Below are 17,405 nucleotides of genomic sequence, written 5' to 3'. Positions count from 1 at the left end.
CCCCATTGTGGGTGGCAGTAGGCCCTCGTCCTGGTCCAGTGGCTGGCATCCAGCAGCATAATGAACCTGCTCGCCAACCTGGACAGCGAAGTCCACCCCTCACAGAGCAGTTTGAGGACGAGGACCAGCTGCCGGAGCTGCAGGAATGCCTTCGGTTGATATACGTCCGGTTCCGAGAACCTCTGGGGACCCTCTGACACTGTCCGAATTTCCGTGCTCGAATCCGGAAGTCGACAACGTGGCCCCTGACACTAGCGTGCTCTCGCTTCGGGTTCTCCGAGCCACCCTTTTTCATGTTCCGGCCAGTCCTCTTCTCTTCTTCACATCTACCACCTTCCGTGCCACCTTCTTATTGGTCGTGGCTCTTTTTCTCTTGTCCACTCACCCGTGCCATCCCCCACCAACGTCATCTTCTTCTGTCCGAAGCACGTGTCTGTTTTGTGGTGCTTCTGTCGTGTCCACACTGCCGCATCTTGTGCGACTCTCTCAACACCAATTCACACTGCACTATGCACATCACAGTTGCACTGAAGTAACGTACACTCACTTGTCACAGCGATCAAGCGAAAGCTATTACAGTAAAACCTCGTTAATTCGAACTCGGTTATTTCGAAATCCCGCATAATTCGAAGGGTTTCTGTGGTCCCGTATTTTGCGATGTAAATCTGAGTGGATAACTTGAAGCGGCGGTCAGTGCCAGCCCGGTTAATTCGAAAACTTTGGGCGGCATGTGCCAATTCCCGATCCCGATTTCGCCGCAAATTCGCGGAAGCGACGGCCCTTAGGAGCCACAGGGCAATGCAGTGTAGCGATATTAATGAGTGACAGTTGAAGCAACCCAGCCTCGCTGCTGCTAGCGCAAAAAAAAAAGAAAACACGGTCTCGTGGTCAGCTAAAAACGTGCGCCTGCGGAAAAGAAGACGTGCTTCACTGCAACACAGCGGTGACACGCGGGCAGCATGTCGCATGCTTCTCGCAACGTCAGCGCGTCATGATTTACCAATTCTTTTTGGGAAAAGAAAAGATAATAAAGGATGGTCTGACAAATTCATGATGTATGTTAACCTCCGAATGGCGATTGCTTCGGCAATTTCCGCACTTGCACTGCTGGCGGAGTTCTTGCCTGTAACGCCTACTTCGAAAACTCAGTTCGAAAACTTCAGTGATCATGTTTTCCAGCCAGAACAGATCGCGGATTCCGTCACACTGGCCATTATGATATTTTACCAGAAAGAATGGGCGAATGGTCGCATCATGACGCGCTGACGCTGCGAGGAGCAGGTGACATGCTGCTCGCGTGTCACCACTGTGCTGCAGTGAAACATGCCGTTTTTTCCGCAGGCACGCATTTCAGCTGACCACGAGACTTCTTTTCTTTCTTTATTTTTGCGCTGACAGTAGCGAGGCCCGCCGTTTTCCCGGGTTTGCGGCAAAAATGGGACCGGGTATTGCTGGAAAACAACCCTTGGAGCCGCAAACTAGAAGGCCAAACGACCACCTCTGATTACTTTCAGTAATTCAAAGTTTCTTGCATCCTGCTTTTTGTATGTTTCGTTAATTCGAAAACCCGCTTAATTCGAAAGTTTTTCACAGTCCCAGTGACTTTGAATTAACGAGGTTTTACTGTATATCACATGATTGTAACAGTGAAGAAGGCATAGTCAAGAGACTATTGGGTGAACCTGTGCACAGAAGAAGAGGTAAACGTTCACAGTGCAACGATAGTGTCGAGCACAATCGTCGCTAATTGGTGATGTGATCGTTTGTGAAATGCATCAGCTTTTGCCCATGCAGGACCTAACATTCCATCGTTATCGTTGGTGCCCGCGTTAGTTTCAGAATAAACTAGACTACTCGCGTTGTGCGCGCAGCCTTATCAGAGCAGTCTAAAGCAACCGGGAAGGTTCCGAGGCTTCCTGTGGTGAAGCTGTGGTTGCACGTCTAACAGGCTGGTCACATGAGAATACAGAAAGAAGCACGTGTGGTAATATTGTTTCAACAGCCTGCACCATTAGAGGCAAAATGATAGGGCGGTACCACCTTGCACTTCACGTTGTCGTTTAGGAATATCTCGTGCACTTCACTCAGGAATGTGGGGCCGTTGTCTGGCAACACCATATCTGGGAGGCTCTGATTCGAAAACACGATTGTACTTCACGCTGATTGCACTGAAAAGGCACAAACATTTTGATTTATTTGGAGAATGCATCGATTGCAATTAAAAAAAAAGATTAGCGCAGCTTGCACAAAGTCACGCAAGGCTAGGTCACAGCAGAGCTGGTGGGCACCTAGCTTGTCCTGGCTTGGCTAGGCTTTTACCCTCTCACCTCTCTCTTTCCCACTCCTTGGTATACTACGTTATACGTGGCTATGCTTGCTCTTGCCAAGAAATCTTTTTCGCCAAGAATTTCTCCCTTTCTCTATCTCTATTCCTCTTTCTTTCTTCTCTCTTTTTCTTTCTCTCTCTCTTTTTCTTTCTCTCTCTCTGACTCGTTCTCTCACCCATCAGAGTTATTGCATCACATGTAGGAGAAATGGGCGCACTTGATCTGGGAGCGAAGCAGATGACAGTGAAGAAGTGAATATTTCCGTGAGCAATGCTAATTATAGATAGCCGCTTTGGTTTTTTGAAGACAATCCGCTTGTGCCTTTGACGGAAACTGTAAATTTTTTAGGTGAAGCTTGCATTCTGATCAAGCTCTCAACATTGCTACCTTTGCTGCTTTTAGGATTGATTTTCTGATGCCCTGTTAGTGTTATAGCATCGCCTAAGTCACTTATGCACCAATGAGCCCAATTTAGCTACACTAGATTGAACTAACTGAGAGACTCAACTCCTCATTCTGAAGGTAAAAGAAGACAGCAGAAACGCTGGTCCTTTACAGAACATAAATTTGGGAGAAGAGGGGAAGAACGGACAATTCACTTAAACAATGTAGTGGTTTTGCAGAACAGTGTTTTACAGGGTACAGAATGGACAACTAAGGCAGCGTTTCTCCTAGCAGGGCTCAGGGTGTTTTGAGTAGTTGCCAGTTACACAAGACTAGCAGTGTGTTTGACTTACTTTTGAAAAGTTGCCTAAGATGAGGGACAAGCTAACGGACACGGCCTCTTTTCCCTTACTATATGCACCAGTTGAGAGATGATCCAGTATGTGCTCGGCCAGTTTACAGCAATGATCAGCTTGGCAAAACTGTCAACTGGGCAACTTGGTTAAACTTCATCTTCGTGCCTGTGATCACCCAACGATTATCAGCTTCAAGATACGTGTTGTTGGAATGTTGACGTTCGCTGGTGTTGAGCCTGTTGGTAAAACTGTGGCTTATGGGTAATCAACGATGTGCGCAGTGCAGCCAAGGGAGGCCTGGAGGTGACGCTGATGGAGCGGGCACTGCGCCTGCACGGCGAGGCTGTCGTTCGCATGCTGGTGACGCAGTACCGCATGCACGAGCTCATCATGCGCTGGTCGTCCGACCGCCTCTATGCTGGGAGGCTGCTGGCACATGCGTCGGTCGCAGCACATTTGCTCAGGTCAGTTGCAGTCCGACTGTCTGCATGTGCCTGTCAGCCATAGGTCTGCAAACTCACTCATGAGTCGACTCACTCAGACTCACTCAAACTCAGATCGGGCCGTGAGTCTGAGTCTGAGTGAGTCCGCGTGAATAATATTTTGGTGAGTTTGAGTCCGAGTGAGTCCGCTTGAAAAAAAGCTTAGTGAGTCTGAGTCCGAGTGAGTCCCGTTGAGAAAACTATTGATGAGTCGGAGTCCGAGTGAGCCCTAAGCGCAAAATATATATCTTGAATGAGTCTGAGTGAGCTCCACCTTTTGTTGCCGAATTAGGGTCCTACGTACTCGTCTTCAGCATTACTATCAGCCTTATATCGGCTTATGTTTATACTCAAGTCTATTCACACATATATCAGCACACTAGCATTCATGCGCCAACTCAATATTTATTCATCAGAGGCGTGAATTAGGGGGAGGGGTGCCATGACCTTCGGCCGCAAACTCTTTCATGGGACTTTCTTGATATAAATATCTCGTATGAGTAGCGTATTTCATAAAAATGTCCCTACTGGATTGATATATGATAATTGTGACATATATGATATATGATGGTAACTCATATTTGAAGGTACAAGATCAAAGGGCATATCATAGAGTACCGATTATGTGAGATATTGACGTTAAAGAGAATTGACACCAAGATCGAAAAAACGAATTTTACACCAACGGACTCATGAGTCGACTCACTCAGACTCAGGTGAAGCCGTGAGTCTGAGTCTGAGTGAGTCCGGCTGAGTAAGATACTGGTGAGTTTGAGTCTGAGTGAGTCCGTTTGAGAAAAAGTTTAGTGAGTCTGAACCTGAGTGAGCCTTAAAGCAAAATATATTTCTTGAGTGAGTCTGAGTGAGCTCCAATTTTTTTGCCGACCTATGCTGTCAGCTCTCCCAAATATTCTGCAAGATTGACTAATTCTTACCCATTCTATCAATTTAGGGTTGCATGGTCGAGTTCTAGGCAAAATGAATTCTGTTCACGAAAAGGTTTTGCTTGTTGGTATTCGCACTGGTGCAAATTATTTAAGACGGCACTAGTGTTTGCAACTGAGGCAGCTGCCACGTTGTTGGGAGCAGATTCCGTACTGGTGATTGCATTGCTCTTGGAAGACCAGAAATTATGCTGTGTATGCTTGGAAATATTTTGCACTCTCACTCTTTTAGCAACTAAGCTCAATGTTTAGTTGCTCATGACAACAAATGTAAATGTCTGTGATGCCTTGTCCCATGTGATCTGACTGAGGAGGGGTTGCACCCAGACTCTTGTGAAGAATACTTTTGAGAAGCTTGTTTCGAAGGAAAAGATGCGTTTTATTTACATATCTATTGGAGTTTTTACAAAAGAAGCATAGGGACGCGCCTTTACGTCACAAGCGTACACAAGAGACGAGAGGGCCAGCAAAGGCCAGAGGGAGACCCTGCGCACAGCCGACGTGCTCCTTGTAGACCGGTCCATGCAGGCACTCCTCGTCAAGCGTTCTTGTTGGATGCAGACCGTGCACAGCAGTCACGCTGATGCGCGTTCTTTGCAGTGTGCCAGGAGATTTCGTGGAGTGTCACATTGTTCTGGTACGCTGACCACGTTTGGCAGGCGTGCCGATGAGCGTCCCTTGCAGGCCAGATATTTGCACTGCCGGTTATAACGCACGTTTATTGCCATTCGTGAAATCCACATTGCATATTTGAACTGATGACCTTATGTGTGCTGAACTGTGTATAAGGAACCCTTATGTATATGGAAGCATCACTTAACTGCGGACTCGCCAAAAGCATTTGTATTTTGAGTGTAATTGTAAGTCAAGCCTCGACCGTGTTGTCTTGTGATACATTGTGAAAACTTGTTCCCACTAGGGACCTTCCCGGAGTGGAAGACAACGATGACACTGCTCTCCCGTTGCTTCTCATCGACACGGCTGGTTGCGGAATGGTCGAACTGGACACTCCAGACGACGAGTCCAAGGGAAACGAAGGTAGTGGCCACACTTCCCGTTCCATTACCAAGCTGTTCTGTTATGCTCAGTCAAACAAGCAAGCTGACACAAAAATATCCATCTTATACCCGATGCACAACAGTGTCTTGAAAGGCAAATAGGAAGGAGCTCAGAAAACAAGAAATGTGAGGTACAAAACAAAAACAAGCGTAGGAAGAGTGCTGCTGATGGGTTGGCTCAAGGTGTACTCTTGCAGTGTTATTATGCATGCATCGGTTGGTCTGCGTGGTTGCCGTTTTCAAGCATGAATTCAGTCGTTAGTCCAGCACTGTTACTGCTTTCTTCCTCACGCTTTTCTCTTTCAGGGCTTCTTCCTGTTTGCTGGTTTAACCTTTCAAGCATCTTGTACGAAATCTCCTTACAAGTCACCCTCACGAAGGTGTTGGAAAAAGAAAGCAAGAACCGCTTTCACGTTTGGGCTAAATGAGTTGTGCATAATGAATACCTTGGTTTGGGCAAGTTGGTCTGATATACTGCAACATTAACCAGCACAAGAGACAATGTCGATGAAACATATCAACATAGAGGACCATTGATGAGCTACTAACTGAAGGTTTAAGACTCATTCACACTGGGGAATTCACTGTATACAGTGGACAGAATTCTCTTGTTGCCGAAATTCTGCGTCATTCACGCTGCTTGCCAACCGCACCGTTGAAAAGCAATACCTCACTACCTGCCACATAAAGCACTAAACAACAAGCAAGCGCCTGATATCCCGGATTTGTAAGTGACGACAGCAGCTGCAGTGTATCGTGGCTCCTCATTCGTGTAGAGTTCTCGTGTTCCTGCAAATGCAGAGGCGTCACACTGCTATGCCTCACAGCAAGCAGAAATACATGACGAGCAGAAAGAAGTATTCAGTGAAGAAGAAACGACACCAGGGGTGATTGTAAGTTCGTCCTTCTCTACAAGAGCACGATAAGCTAGGTCACGCCGAGAAACTGCTAATCCCTCTCCAATATCACGACGTGGAGTATAAAAAGAGCAAGGCAAAACAGACTGCTACTTGTGACAGCAGGCTTCGTTCTTCACGTGGTGCCTGTCAAGAAGAGCGGGGTGCTACAAACGAGTACGATGTCGTGAGGGACTTCGACAGTGGTGATATCACAAGCGTGTCGCACTTGTTCGCCATTTTTCGAATTGGTGACACGTGCTCCGATTGATAAGCGGCGAGGGAGTTCGGCGGCAGGAGCCGCAAAAATCGGTCCGTGACCAATAGGCATGAACAGGGCTGTTTCAGCAGATCTAACCGCTGCCAATCTAGTTTCCGTGCTGCTCTAGCTGCCAAACGTCTCAGTGAGAACACAGCTTTAGTCAGAATTATAAGGCAGTACGTTTAAGTGCTTCACCAGACAGTGGCCTTTAAAAATGCAGTATGAGGTACAAAATGTCACATGTGAGGAAGATGAGGTGGTTTCCGCCTTCAAGTCATCTCATGTACAATCCATGAGGGACCCTGTGAGTTTCTCTTTCAATGTTGTGTTTTGTGCTGGTTAACTTTGCAACAGACATGGTGTCACTGACAGGCGAGCGGAGTGGGGGTCGATGGCATGTTTGCAGATATGCAACTGTGCATTTGATGCGATCATCCGGGTCAGCATGTCGTGACTGTTGCGATGTGACAAAGTTAAGCTACTGTCCCACCTGTGCACACCTATGCTGAATTGGCAACTTAAAGCCGTTATGCTGAGTAAAGTCACCGTGTCATTTTTCTGATGGGGAGCACTCTGCACATGCACCTAATCTCGATGGCTGTGGCAGTCAGCGTAGCCAGTGCGTTTGACGTCAAGCTCGATAGCCATTGACGTCTACAGGTATGATTGACGACAGGTGCGCATTGAAGACATGACAGCTTGTTGTCAGCCACTTCTGCCAGTAAAATTTCATCGCAGCCTGGCCTGCAGCTAGTTTGGCTTTGACTGTTAGGCCTAACCAATGCTGCTTAAATGGGAGCTGGCAACTGAAGTTGTCATTCAGCATTGCAGCAAGTTCATTCACAGCTGCCATGTTTACAGCATCATGTTCACAGATCATGTTCAAGAAAATTGGTCAGCACGCTGAGCAGTGTTTGAAGTTGCACTTGGAGGCGTAGACTGCTGCTTTACAAAATGAACAATCATGCAGGTCTGTAAAAGGTGCACCAAAAAAAAAAAAAGCTCAGTCATTGCCTGTATTTGGCATTTTTGCTACCATAATGCACATATGCATTTAGAGCTATGCACAAACATTTGACCAAAACCGATGCCATCATGAGTCTTCCATTTCTGGTTGCATTATAGCAGGAAAACACTATTTACCAACCAAGTCTTACGTTTACATTAATGCCCAATACTTTGTCATGTTTGTGTTTGTTATATTGCAGCTGCCATGGCTGAAATTGAACCCACGACCTTGAGTTCATCACAGCTACTCCATTACTGTATTGGGGCTGTTTTCTTTCCGTGTTTAGATTGTGTTTGTATGATGGTGGTACTCGCGTGGATTGCGCCCATGTCTTCGGAGATGAGTGGAAAAAGAGCACAATTCACACGAGTGAATGTAGAGACAGATGTGGCATTACTGCAGAAGTGAATGGCAGCAATGCTTCCTCTCCCTCTCTCTCTCTCTCTCTCTTTTTTTTTTTTAGCCCAAATACGGCCAATTTGTGTGCTCTGTCCTCACTGGGTTTTGTGCTTGCAGGAGAAGCTGACCTTGTGGCAATTCACATCGAACGGCTTGTTTCAAGCGGTGTTCCAGCCTCTGAAATTGCTGTGATCTCACCTTATAACCTTCAGGTAAGACGCAGCAACCTTGGTCACTTTGCATGCTTCTTAACTACGTCAATTGCTGAACTCGCAAGGACGCTAGTGTGTCGAGCCAGTTGGATAAGCGGCTGGCACGGCGGTTAACGCTTTGTTCTGTCATAGGTGAGTGCTGGAAACCCCAATGTGGATCTTTCTTTTATAAAATTAAATCGAGAGCCTTGGTCCCACATCGTGACAGCGTCTTACTTCTAGGCAACTTCCCAATGCTGACTGGTGGTGCTAAAAAGGGCCACCCACTTTGGGGGCCAACTGTCGTATTTAATTTGCTGAGAACCATACGCACCATGACGACTTTTAAGGGAACGCTAAAGAGGAAAACGATTGTTCTCATATTATTGAATGCCAGTTTCACAATACCGAAAGTACCATTCCTACCGTGAGAAGAATGTTAGCAAGTGGGAAAGCGCCCAAAAAGAAAGCACAGGTGTCAGTGCCACCGAGAAGTTCCCGCACAAGCTCGCCGTGACATCATAGATTTTGACGGAGTCTGCTAGAGCATACCTTATCACTTACCAATATCAATTGTTAACGTTGTATTCTGGGGGTCCCAAAGTCCTAACATAGCAAGTTGCAGAAAATTTCAGTGAACCAACGTGGCCAAAATATGCAAAAAGACTTCGAAATTCATGATGTCACACTGACGTCACAAATTTTGTGCTGAAGTTTCTAACAAAATTAAAACCTGAAACTTTGGCCTTCATTTCCTCTTCTAATAATTATCCTACGATGGCAAAACTAATGACAGTAGAGTTCTGGAAGAATGATTTATCTGTCTGAACTGATTTAACACTTTCGTGACCGCACCTATTCCCATCGATAGTATGTTGTCGATGACTTCAAGATCAAGTTTTGGCACTCTCTGAGTGGTTCTTTACAGCTAACGCAATACACAGCATAAAATAACATGTTTTTTATCAGTTTTGTTTGCGAGTTTGATTTTTCCACCGCGGGGAGATTTTTAAAGCTCGTTTGCAGTCAGGTAGGTGAGCGCTCGTTGTTTCAGACTTCGCGTCGAGGCCGCTCAGCGGGTGCTCCACAGAAACGGCGAATTTAGATGGATTCCGATTAATATGGGCGGGAATCTCTAGATGATGGTAGCACCACAGACACGGAAGACGACTTCGATTCGCCAGGCTTCAGTACGGACGGCGAAAGTGCGTCAAACCTCCCTGGAACATCAGCAGCTATTCGCCGGTAAGTTTCGTCTTCTCCTCGGGTCATTTTATCGTCGATGTAAACGTATCCGGTGCGTTCTAAAAATAACAGCTCTTATCTGCAAGGTGTTAACTTCATTCGGGCGGGAGCATTTGGCGCCGGCAGCGGAAAGAGCGCAGTTCTCTTCGCGAAGACGGTGCGGAGCGGACTTTGACCCAACGCTCCGGTGTGCTGCGCGGCGGCATCTTCGTGTTGTTTTTTACCGCAGAAGTCGTCAGAGAGATATGCAACCACACAGATAAGTATGCGTGGATGCATACTTTCGAAAAGCCAACACACACTGAGAGGGACGGATCCATGGAGGGAGGTTACTGAAGAGAAGATGAGCAAGTTCGTCGCACTCCACGTGCACATGGTAATCGTTGAAGTCCCGCGCTTGCATTGGTGTTGGTGTCGACAACACATATTTCCAGGCCTTCGTCCACCGTCAGTGATGCCACGGAAAAGGTTCAAGGCTTCTTGAGTGTCTCTGATCTGAAGAAGATGATCGTCGCATCCCACGAGAATCTTCACCACGTGTCTTCTCTATTGCAACACATGAACGATTTTTCTACGCTATCTTTTAACCCCGTGGGAACCTTTCAGTGGATGAGAAAAGGTGAAATGTGAAGGTCGGTATGGTATTCGGTAGTGTATGAGCGAGAAAGAGGTCAAATGAGGGTACAGTTATGTATTTTTGCAGATTTGGAACAGGCTACACTGTTCATTTCAACAAATACACAGGAAAATTGAAAAATACCAGAACTGCGTACTATGCTAGGAATGTTGAACAGAAAAAAATTGTTTTTTTTCCCGAAACATGCGCAGCCAGCCTTTGTTTCACCGCGTCGAGAACCTGCATCGCGTGGTGGCATGATAGGCACTAGTGCCTATATTCTTGTATTTATGTAAATAATCTTTGTACTTACAGAGCTTATATTTCCACCATTACTTTACGAGGGCTTTGCGTTCAAAACTATATTTCGATTTTTTTTAATGTGTAACCTTTGCAGAGTAGCATTGATGTTTTTATGAATCTTTCTTTCTTTTTGATGCATTTTTCTTTGTTTGATAATTTTTTTATTATATTCGAAATAAATTCGTTGTTTGAAATTAATACTGTTGGAAAGACCAATTCTTCCTCTATCATTTGATACCCTACACTTTAGCATTAATTATCTTCTGTGGCAGGAAAAAAATATTTCCTGGACTAGCCAAAAACAACCAATTTTTCCGCGGTCACGAAAGTGTTAATGTTTCACTTTTAGTGTCCCTTTAACTAGACAAAGAGCAATGATGAAATGGCTTTTATGCTCAATTAAATTATCAGCAAGCCTGTTGTAATAGGTAATATTGCACTTATTTCTGCGAGTGTGCTTGTTCACCGCCCTTTCTCGAATGAAAGAAAGGAGAATGGATCGAAGAGACACAACCTAGGCTTGCAATGGAAACTGAAAGTAGTGCCTCGAGAAACGGCGGTACAAAGTGGAAATCAGAGACGCTGTGGCATGGTTAGCGCATAACGTTTGCTACCCGGCTCTACCTGCAGCATATAATTATTCCTTGTGTCTATTTTGAAGAAATTTTTCTCTTTCAACTTTTACCTAGCCGCTGTTCACCGTTGCTGATTACATGAGCAGCTCCATCAGTGATCGACACTCCCTTAAGAGCTGTATAAGCAAGGGTGTCATTCGCTGCATATTTCTCAGCACGACTTCTTCGGAAAGCATGGATGGATTTGGGGCCTGCCCGATGCTTTGCTTCCTTTGCACAAATGCTGGGACAATCCTCAACTGCTCTCATCAACTTCAACAGACCTCGTGTGCCCTGCCATGTCGTGTGCCGATGCAATGATTTCTGGTGCCATCCCTACTGCAAGCCAGTGCACTATTGCAGACTTCGGTCACAGGTAGGACATCGTGCTACATTCCCAAGCCCAACTTTTGTCCCAGGGTTGGTCAGGAGAACTAATCCCAGACCACAGCTGTCAGCCCAAACGCAACATTTCTCGGCAACCTCAAGAAATGGCCGGTTGTACTTGAGAACAAAAGCTCAAACGAAACCCACCACCCTTCCACATTTGCCATCGGAAGGAAAAGAAGGCTCAAGAACGAAGATGCCACTCCGATTGGGCATCCCAGACCTTTCTCCACCGCTCAGTTGGTGGAGCTCGGTTGGTGGGTTATCCTGAGCAGCAACTCAGAACACTCAATTCCCTACTAGAACTTTCAGAAGCTTATCCCACTTGTGGTCCAGAAGGTATCGATCCCAGTCGTGATCTCACACAACGGACGTGTTACATAAAGCTGTTACGTATGCCAACATCGCAAATGGCAAAAGACCCAACAGCCAAAGTAGAGGAAGTGCACCAAGCACACATTGCGTACCTCGGCCCTTTCGGTTAAAACTGGAATGCCCACACCAAGACCACTGCATGGAGCAAGAAAGCAAGTACTATTTGGCACCACCTACTCAACAGGAAGAAACAGCCATATCAAATGCTGCCTTGAAGTTGCGAAAGGATTCACATGCATCATACTTGAACCAGTGTAGAGCTTCATTGAAACATGGGAGGCACAACTCATTGTACGTGTTGGGCTTGGAAGACCAGTGCCAGTTACAAGCAGCGGAAAATGGCTGTGGTTTCCTGTGTCAGACTTCCCCCTTCATTCACTGTGCTCATGCAGCATTACACGGTCTTGCAGCAGTGCATTGGCACTGCTGCAAGACCGTGTAATGCAGTATAACGTGGGTTATACTGCTACTCATAAACCTCGATAAGCAGTAAAATGGACTCTTTACTCCATTATATTGAAACTTCGGTAAATTGAAATTGATCTTTTATGCAAAGCATAGTCACTGAAGGGTTCAGTTTTACACTGAAAGTGCCATAAAAATGATTGACTAATGTGCAGAGTTGCCAGGTGCTTCTGAGTTATTCATTCTAAAAAAGACGGGTCGTGCAAACACGGACACGGGCGTTTGTGGTGTCCTGACTTCTTTCTTGTGTCCGTGTTTGCACGCCCTGTCTTTTTAGAAGGAATACTTACCAACTAGCTCAGCTCTCCGTTATTCTAAGCTCCTGAGCTAACAAGTAAATAATCATCCCAAAAGAAGGCCAAAAAATGGTGTGAGTATTGAAAAGAAGCACAAAAGAAGTGGAAGTTCAATAAATCTTCTCATTCTTTAACCCTTTCAGGGTCATTGACGGTCATGTATGTCATCCGCTAACAACCTCAAGACGGTCAAAAACGTACATGTACGTCATCACTTCTGTGCTTAAAAAACGCGCATTTTTCGATAATTTTTCTTGCTCGGCATGGTGCTGCTACATTGTGGGAATACATGGAATTTTTTGTCTTGCACCAATGTCTCAGTTTTTTTTTATGCTTGACTACGTGGTGCGCCGGCTAGTTTCGGTTTTGTCCTTCGGCTGGTTCTTGTTTGTTGCGCCCACAAAACTGGTAGCTTTCTGGTTTAGAATCTTTCAAAAGGTGACCGATTTGTTACTCTCTCGTTTATTGCTCGCCGGTGCGTGATTACCCCTGTTTCCGTGCAGGCGCTGACTGACACAAACGTTTCAGTCAGCATCACATAGTCAGTCATTCACATAGTCGTGGTTGCGTTTCCTGTTTTGGAGACTCACAAAAACTGCTTCTGTCTCGTTGGCAATAAGATGAATGATTATTATAGGTTTCGAACTTGGTTTTGCTTTCCAGACACGCTCACAACTACACACTTTTTTTTTTCGGGATTTAACGTCCCAAAACCACGATATGATTATGAGGACGCCATAGTGGAAGGCTTCGGAAATTTCGACCACCTGGTTTTTAAGTGCGAATGCGCTTTATAAGCGACCCTGAATCCGCCGTCCCATAGCAACGGCGCGAGGAGTGGAGAGGAGCGTCTGTAGCAACGGCGCAGCGACGTCACGCCCCACGTGACTGCGCGCGCTCCGCCCTCCGCTCCGTGGCTGCGCGCGCCCCGCGCATTGCCTGTGGTGATGAAGGCCGGCGGCGAGACGCCGGAACGAAAGCGTGCGAAGCGAGCCGAGCACCCCGAAGCCGATCTGACGCGGGGACGCGCGATGCGTGAGCGAGCACGGGCCCTCGAATTCGATCGGCCGGACGCGCGCTTCAAGCGAGACTTCCTGGACCGCAGCTTCGGATATAGCTGCGCGGTGTGCGATCGACTGTGGTTCGACAACAACCTGAGCCCCATCTCGGGCGTGCGCAACGCCGCCAACAAGTTGAACGCATTGCGGGTTCTTTGGAACGAGTTCGGAAGACAGATCATCATCATCAGTAAAAGTGCTTTGCACTTAAAAACGGCCAGACCTCCGTGGGTCGGCTGGCGCGTGCTCTCTCGCTGCCGTCTCCTTCGCTCGGCTATGCAGTTTAGTCGCGCGCGCCCCCTCAAAGCATCACCCCGTGCTTCGCACTTCCTCATACTCCCCTTCGGGGAAATGCGGGTTTTTTTCAATGGGATCACCCACGTAGTTTGCTTGTGCTATGGAAGTGTGCCCCAGTTTCTGTGCCGCAAGTCAGTCTAGCGGCAATTCCTCCGAATCACCGCTCCACTGCCAAATCAGAATCTGATTCAGTAAATGTCAGCCCGTCATGCGAGGAGTTACTTATGAGTTAAGACTCAGATGTTGATGAGTGAGCGACATCTCAAGAGCATGCGTGGTAAGATGATGCTGACTGGATCAAAAATGGCTTTTCTCTCTTTTTGTTTCCACTTGATGCCACTTCATGTGCTTATTTTTGTACGTCTGTGAGCTACACAGATGTTTCAACGCATAATTTTCTAACAGTTATATAGGGTTTTTTTTTTAGAATTTATCTTGCTGTTACTCATGAATAAACTACACATATATAACAACACAAACAATCTTTTTGTCACGTTGTAGTCGCCCTAAAAATTTATGACAATTTTTTTCTGAAGTAGATTCGCCTGAAGATTTTAAATCGGCAATAAAAAAATTGACCCTGGCAGGTTGCATCTGGCGAAAAAATTCGGCCCTCAACGGGTGAAAACGTCTTAACTACAATGAAAAAGTCGCCCGCCCCGCCAAGGTTGTCTAGTGATTATGGCGCTCGACTAATGACCCAAAGGTCACGAGATCGAATCCCGACCGCGGCGGCTGCATATTTGATGGAGGCGAAAATGTTTGAGGCCCATGTACTTAACCCATATACTATGCCCAAACTCAGAAAAAATGACAAAACAAACATTTTGTTTTCACAAAAAGTGTACTTCTACCCTCAAAAGAAAGCACAAGTTCTTTATTTACTGCCAGGAAAAGGCAACACTGATTTTCAAGCCGTCCTATACATATAGGACACTGGGCATTAGGGGTGCTATGTGCGGGTGTGGTAAGCCTTGAAACATTTCACATGCACACCGACATTGCACTTCTTCCTCTCCATGACATGTTTCATACAAAGCACGCGTTTGCCCGGAGAAAGTGGTCGGCATTTCAAGTACACTTCTTCCTCTCCATAACATCTTTCACACAAAGCACGCATTTGCCCGGAGAAAGCGGTCGGCACGTGGCAGCACGAACAGCAAGCAATGCACGCGTTGAGAATGAGGCCTGCGTGATGTGCTGTAGGTGGCGCTAGTCATCAGCTAAAGAAATAGCGATGTTAAAACACACCAAAGAAGCGTCCTATATGTAGGACACTGGGCATATATGGGTTAAGGTGCACGTTAAAGAACCCCAGGTGGTCGAAACTTCCGGAGCCCTCCACTATGGCGTCTCTCATAATCATATCGTGGTTTTGGGACATTAAGGCCCAGATATTATTATTATTATTAAAAAGTCACCCAGATACCGAGGGACAGTAAATAAACAACATTAATTATTTTTTACAGCTGAAATATGGGCAACTATGAACAGAAGAGTAGAAGTTTAGGCCAGTTGGTGATGCATACTTGGTAAAGTGAAGCGCAATGAACAAAAGCACATATTTCCTTCTGAACATATTCTCCACTCTGCTTTATTGCACGTTTGCCAGTGCATGAATAACGTTACTCGTTGACTCTCCCAACGTGTGTTTGATTTCAAGGCTCAGCTACACAAAGTCATCAACAAACGTGCCATCAAAACGTGATGAGCACCTAAATAACTCTATTTGCAGAAAAAACTTCAATAACCTGAAAAAAACGTGCTATGCAACTCAGTGAAAAAAGAAGCCCCAATCCACTTATTACAAGCGGAACGGACAACCCTGATAATATAGTAGCACGATAATTACAACTACATAGAAAAATCAATTTTGTTGAATCTGGGTTTTGAGACTAAATTTGATGCCGTGCCTGTGAAGTCCTCTTCACAGCAGCTGTGCATCATGCATAGAGCCCAGAAAAATGCTGGTTCAATGCACCATGGTAGTAACTGAAGTTATTGCTCTTATTTGTTTGCCACAGCTTGTCATCCAAAGTTCACATTTAGGTGCATCCCTTCCCTGCGGCCACTGCCAGCAAATACGCTGCTTAAAAACTGCATTCACAAAAGTCGCTTGCAAATCGACAGTATGGCCACTGGCACCAGCAGGAACTGTGCAATTTATTGCTGTGGTCTTCCTCTGCGGTAGAAGTGAAACTCCGTTATACTGAAACCACAGATAAACAAGCTTCATTATATTGAGGTGAAAAATACATGCTGTTGTATGGACATAAAATTACAAAAACTGAAATACTTTGCTGTATTGAGAAGTTTGCTGTATTTAGGTTTAACTGTACTTGATTTCTGCCAGCATGACTTGGCTGCACAGAAGAGAAAATGTTCAGGGCCATTCGTGGTCTTTCCAACCTGTGCTCAGGAGCATGTGTATGCCTTCTCTCCCCATTGGATGCTGTAAGTTTTTGTTTGCCAAGTCTTGAGTTGCTGGGAGATCTGTTGTGTTGTTGAGGTCCAATCTTTTTGCAGTTATATGCTCTTTTTTAATCAAAGCTCATGATTACATTACCATGCATTAGGTTGATGGGTCTAGAGACACACAGCGGGGATCCAGCAGTTATAGGGTTATGGTGTGCTGCTCGTTAGTGTTATACAGTTCTGATGCCCAGTCAACTGCAGCTACATTGCAAGGGGAAAAAGTGCTTGTGTACTCCACTTCGAGTGTTTTTTGGAACTGCCCTTGGCGATCTATCGATAGCATCAGTTGTCTGCCAGTTACAAAGTTCTGAAACATTTGTTTAAATTCCTTCATTTCTGTGCTTTGCAGTCGCTGGTGACTTCTGATATGTTGCAACATGTTATATTGCATCACTGAAATGTGAGATTTATTGTTGTTGTGTTCTAAGACACGTGAAGTGGAGCGTGTTCACTACTGTGTTCGCGCAGTGGGTTGCAGTTGGCTGAGAAATAGAGCGAACACCATGTGATACGTGCAATACCTACTAGCCCATTGTCACACCCTTTTGTAGCGTATCTGGTGCATCTTGTTTGTTCCACGTTCAGGTGGAGCTCATCAGGCTTCGTCTCTCTGCCCGGCATCCTGGCTTGGAGATTCGCTCGGTCGACGGTTTCCAGGGTCGTGAAAAAGAGGCCGTTGTGATGTCATTTGTGCGCTCTAACGACACAGGTTAGTTTTTGGAAGGGACTGTATATCAAACTTCCTTGTATCGTTGCTGTGTCCAGAATTGCTTGGTCATGGCGGAAGGCCAGAACAAGGTAACCAGTGTAGCTGGCTTCTAGAACAAAACTGCCCAAGCCTTGCATATGCCCTGCATAAACGACCCGGCTTTGCTCTCCTGCTCTTTCACAGCTGGCACCAAGGCACCAGCTGAGAGCGTTGCGCCTATGTAGTGTGCCTATGCTTGCGGCATTGGTGGGTGCTGC

At 46.0% G+C, this 17,405-nt stretch overlaps 1 protein-coding gene across 1 annotated transcript in view; it reads left to right on the top strand.

The window, feature by feature from the left end:
• The window catches only part of LOC119406075 (DNA-binding protein SMUBP-2), a 68,942-nt gene that overhangs the window by 31,771 nt on the left and 19,766 nt on the right, over positions 1–17,405 (top strand). Inside the window, exons 10-13 of the mRNA XM_037672934.2 lie at positions 3,349–3,531; positions 5,413–5,531; positions 8,235–8,329; positions 17,025–17,148. Of these exons, the coding sequence (XP_037528862.1) occupies positions 3,349–3,531; positions 5,413–5,531; positions 8,235–8,329; positions 17,025–17,148 (521 nt within the window). The remainder of the gene's footprint in view (positions 1–3,348; positions 3,532–5,412; positions 5,532–8,234; positions 8,330–17,024; positions 17,149–17,405) is intronic.

This window comes from Rhipicephalus sanguineus, chromosome 9 (genome assembly GCF_013339695.2).
Source record: "Rhipicephalus sanguineus isolate Rsan-2018 chromosome 9, BIME_Rsan_1.4, whole genome shotgun sequence".
In the NCBI taxonomy this organism is placed as follows: domain Eukaryota; kingdom Metazoa; phylum Arthropoda; class Arachnida; order Ixodida; family Ixodidae; genus Rhipicephalus; species Rhipicephalus sanguineus.
The sequence above is the reverse complement of the archived record's forward strand: the minus strand, read 5'-3'. Positions and strand labels throughout refer to the sequence as shown.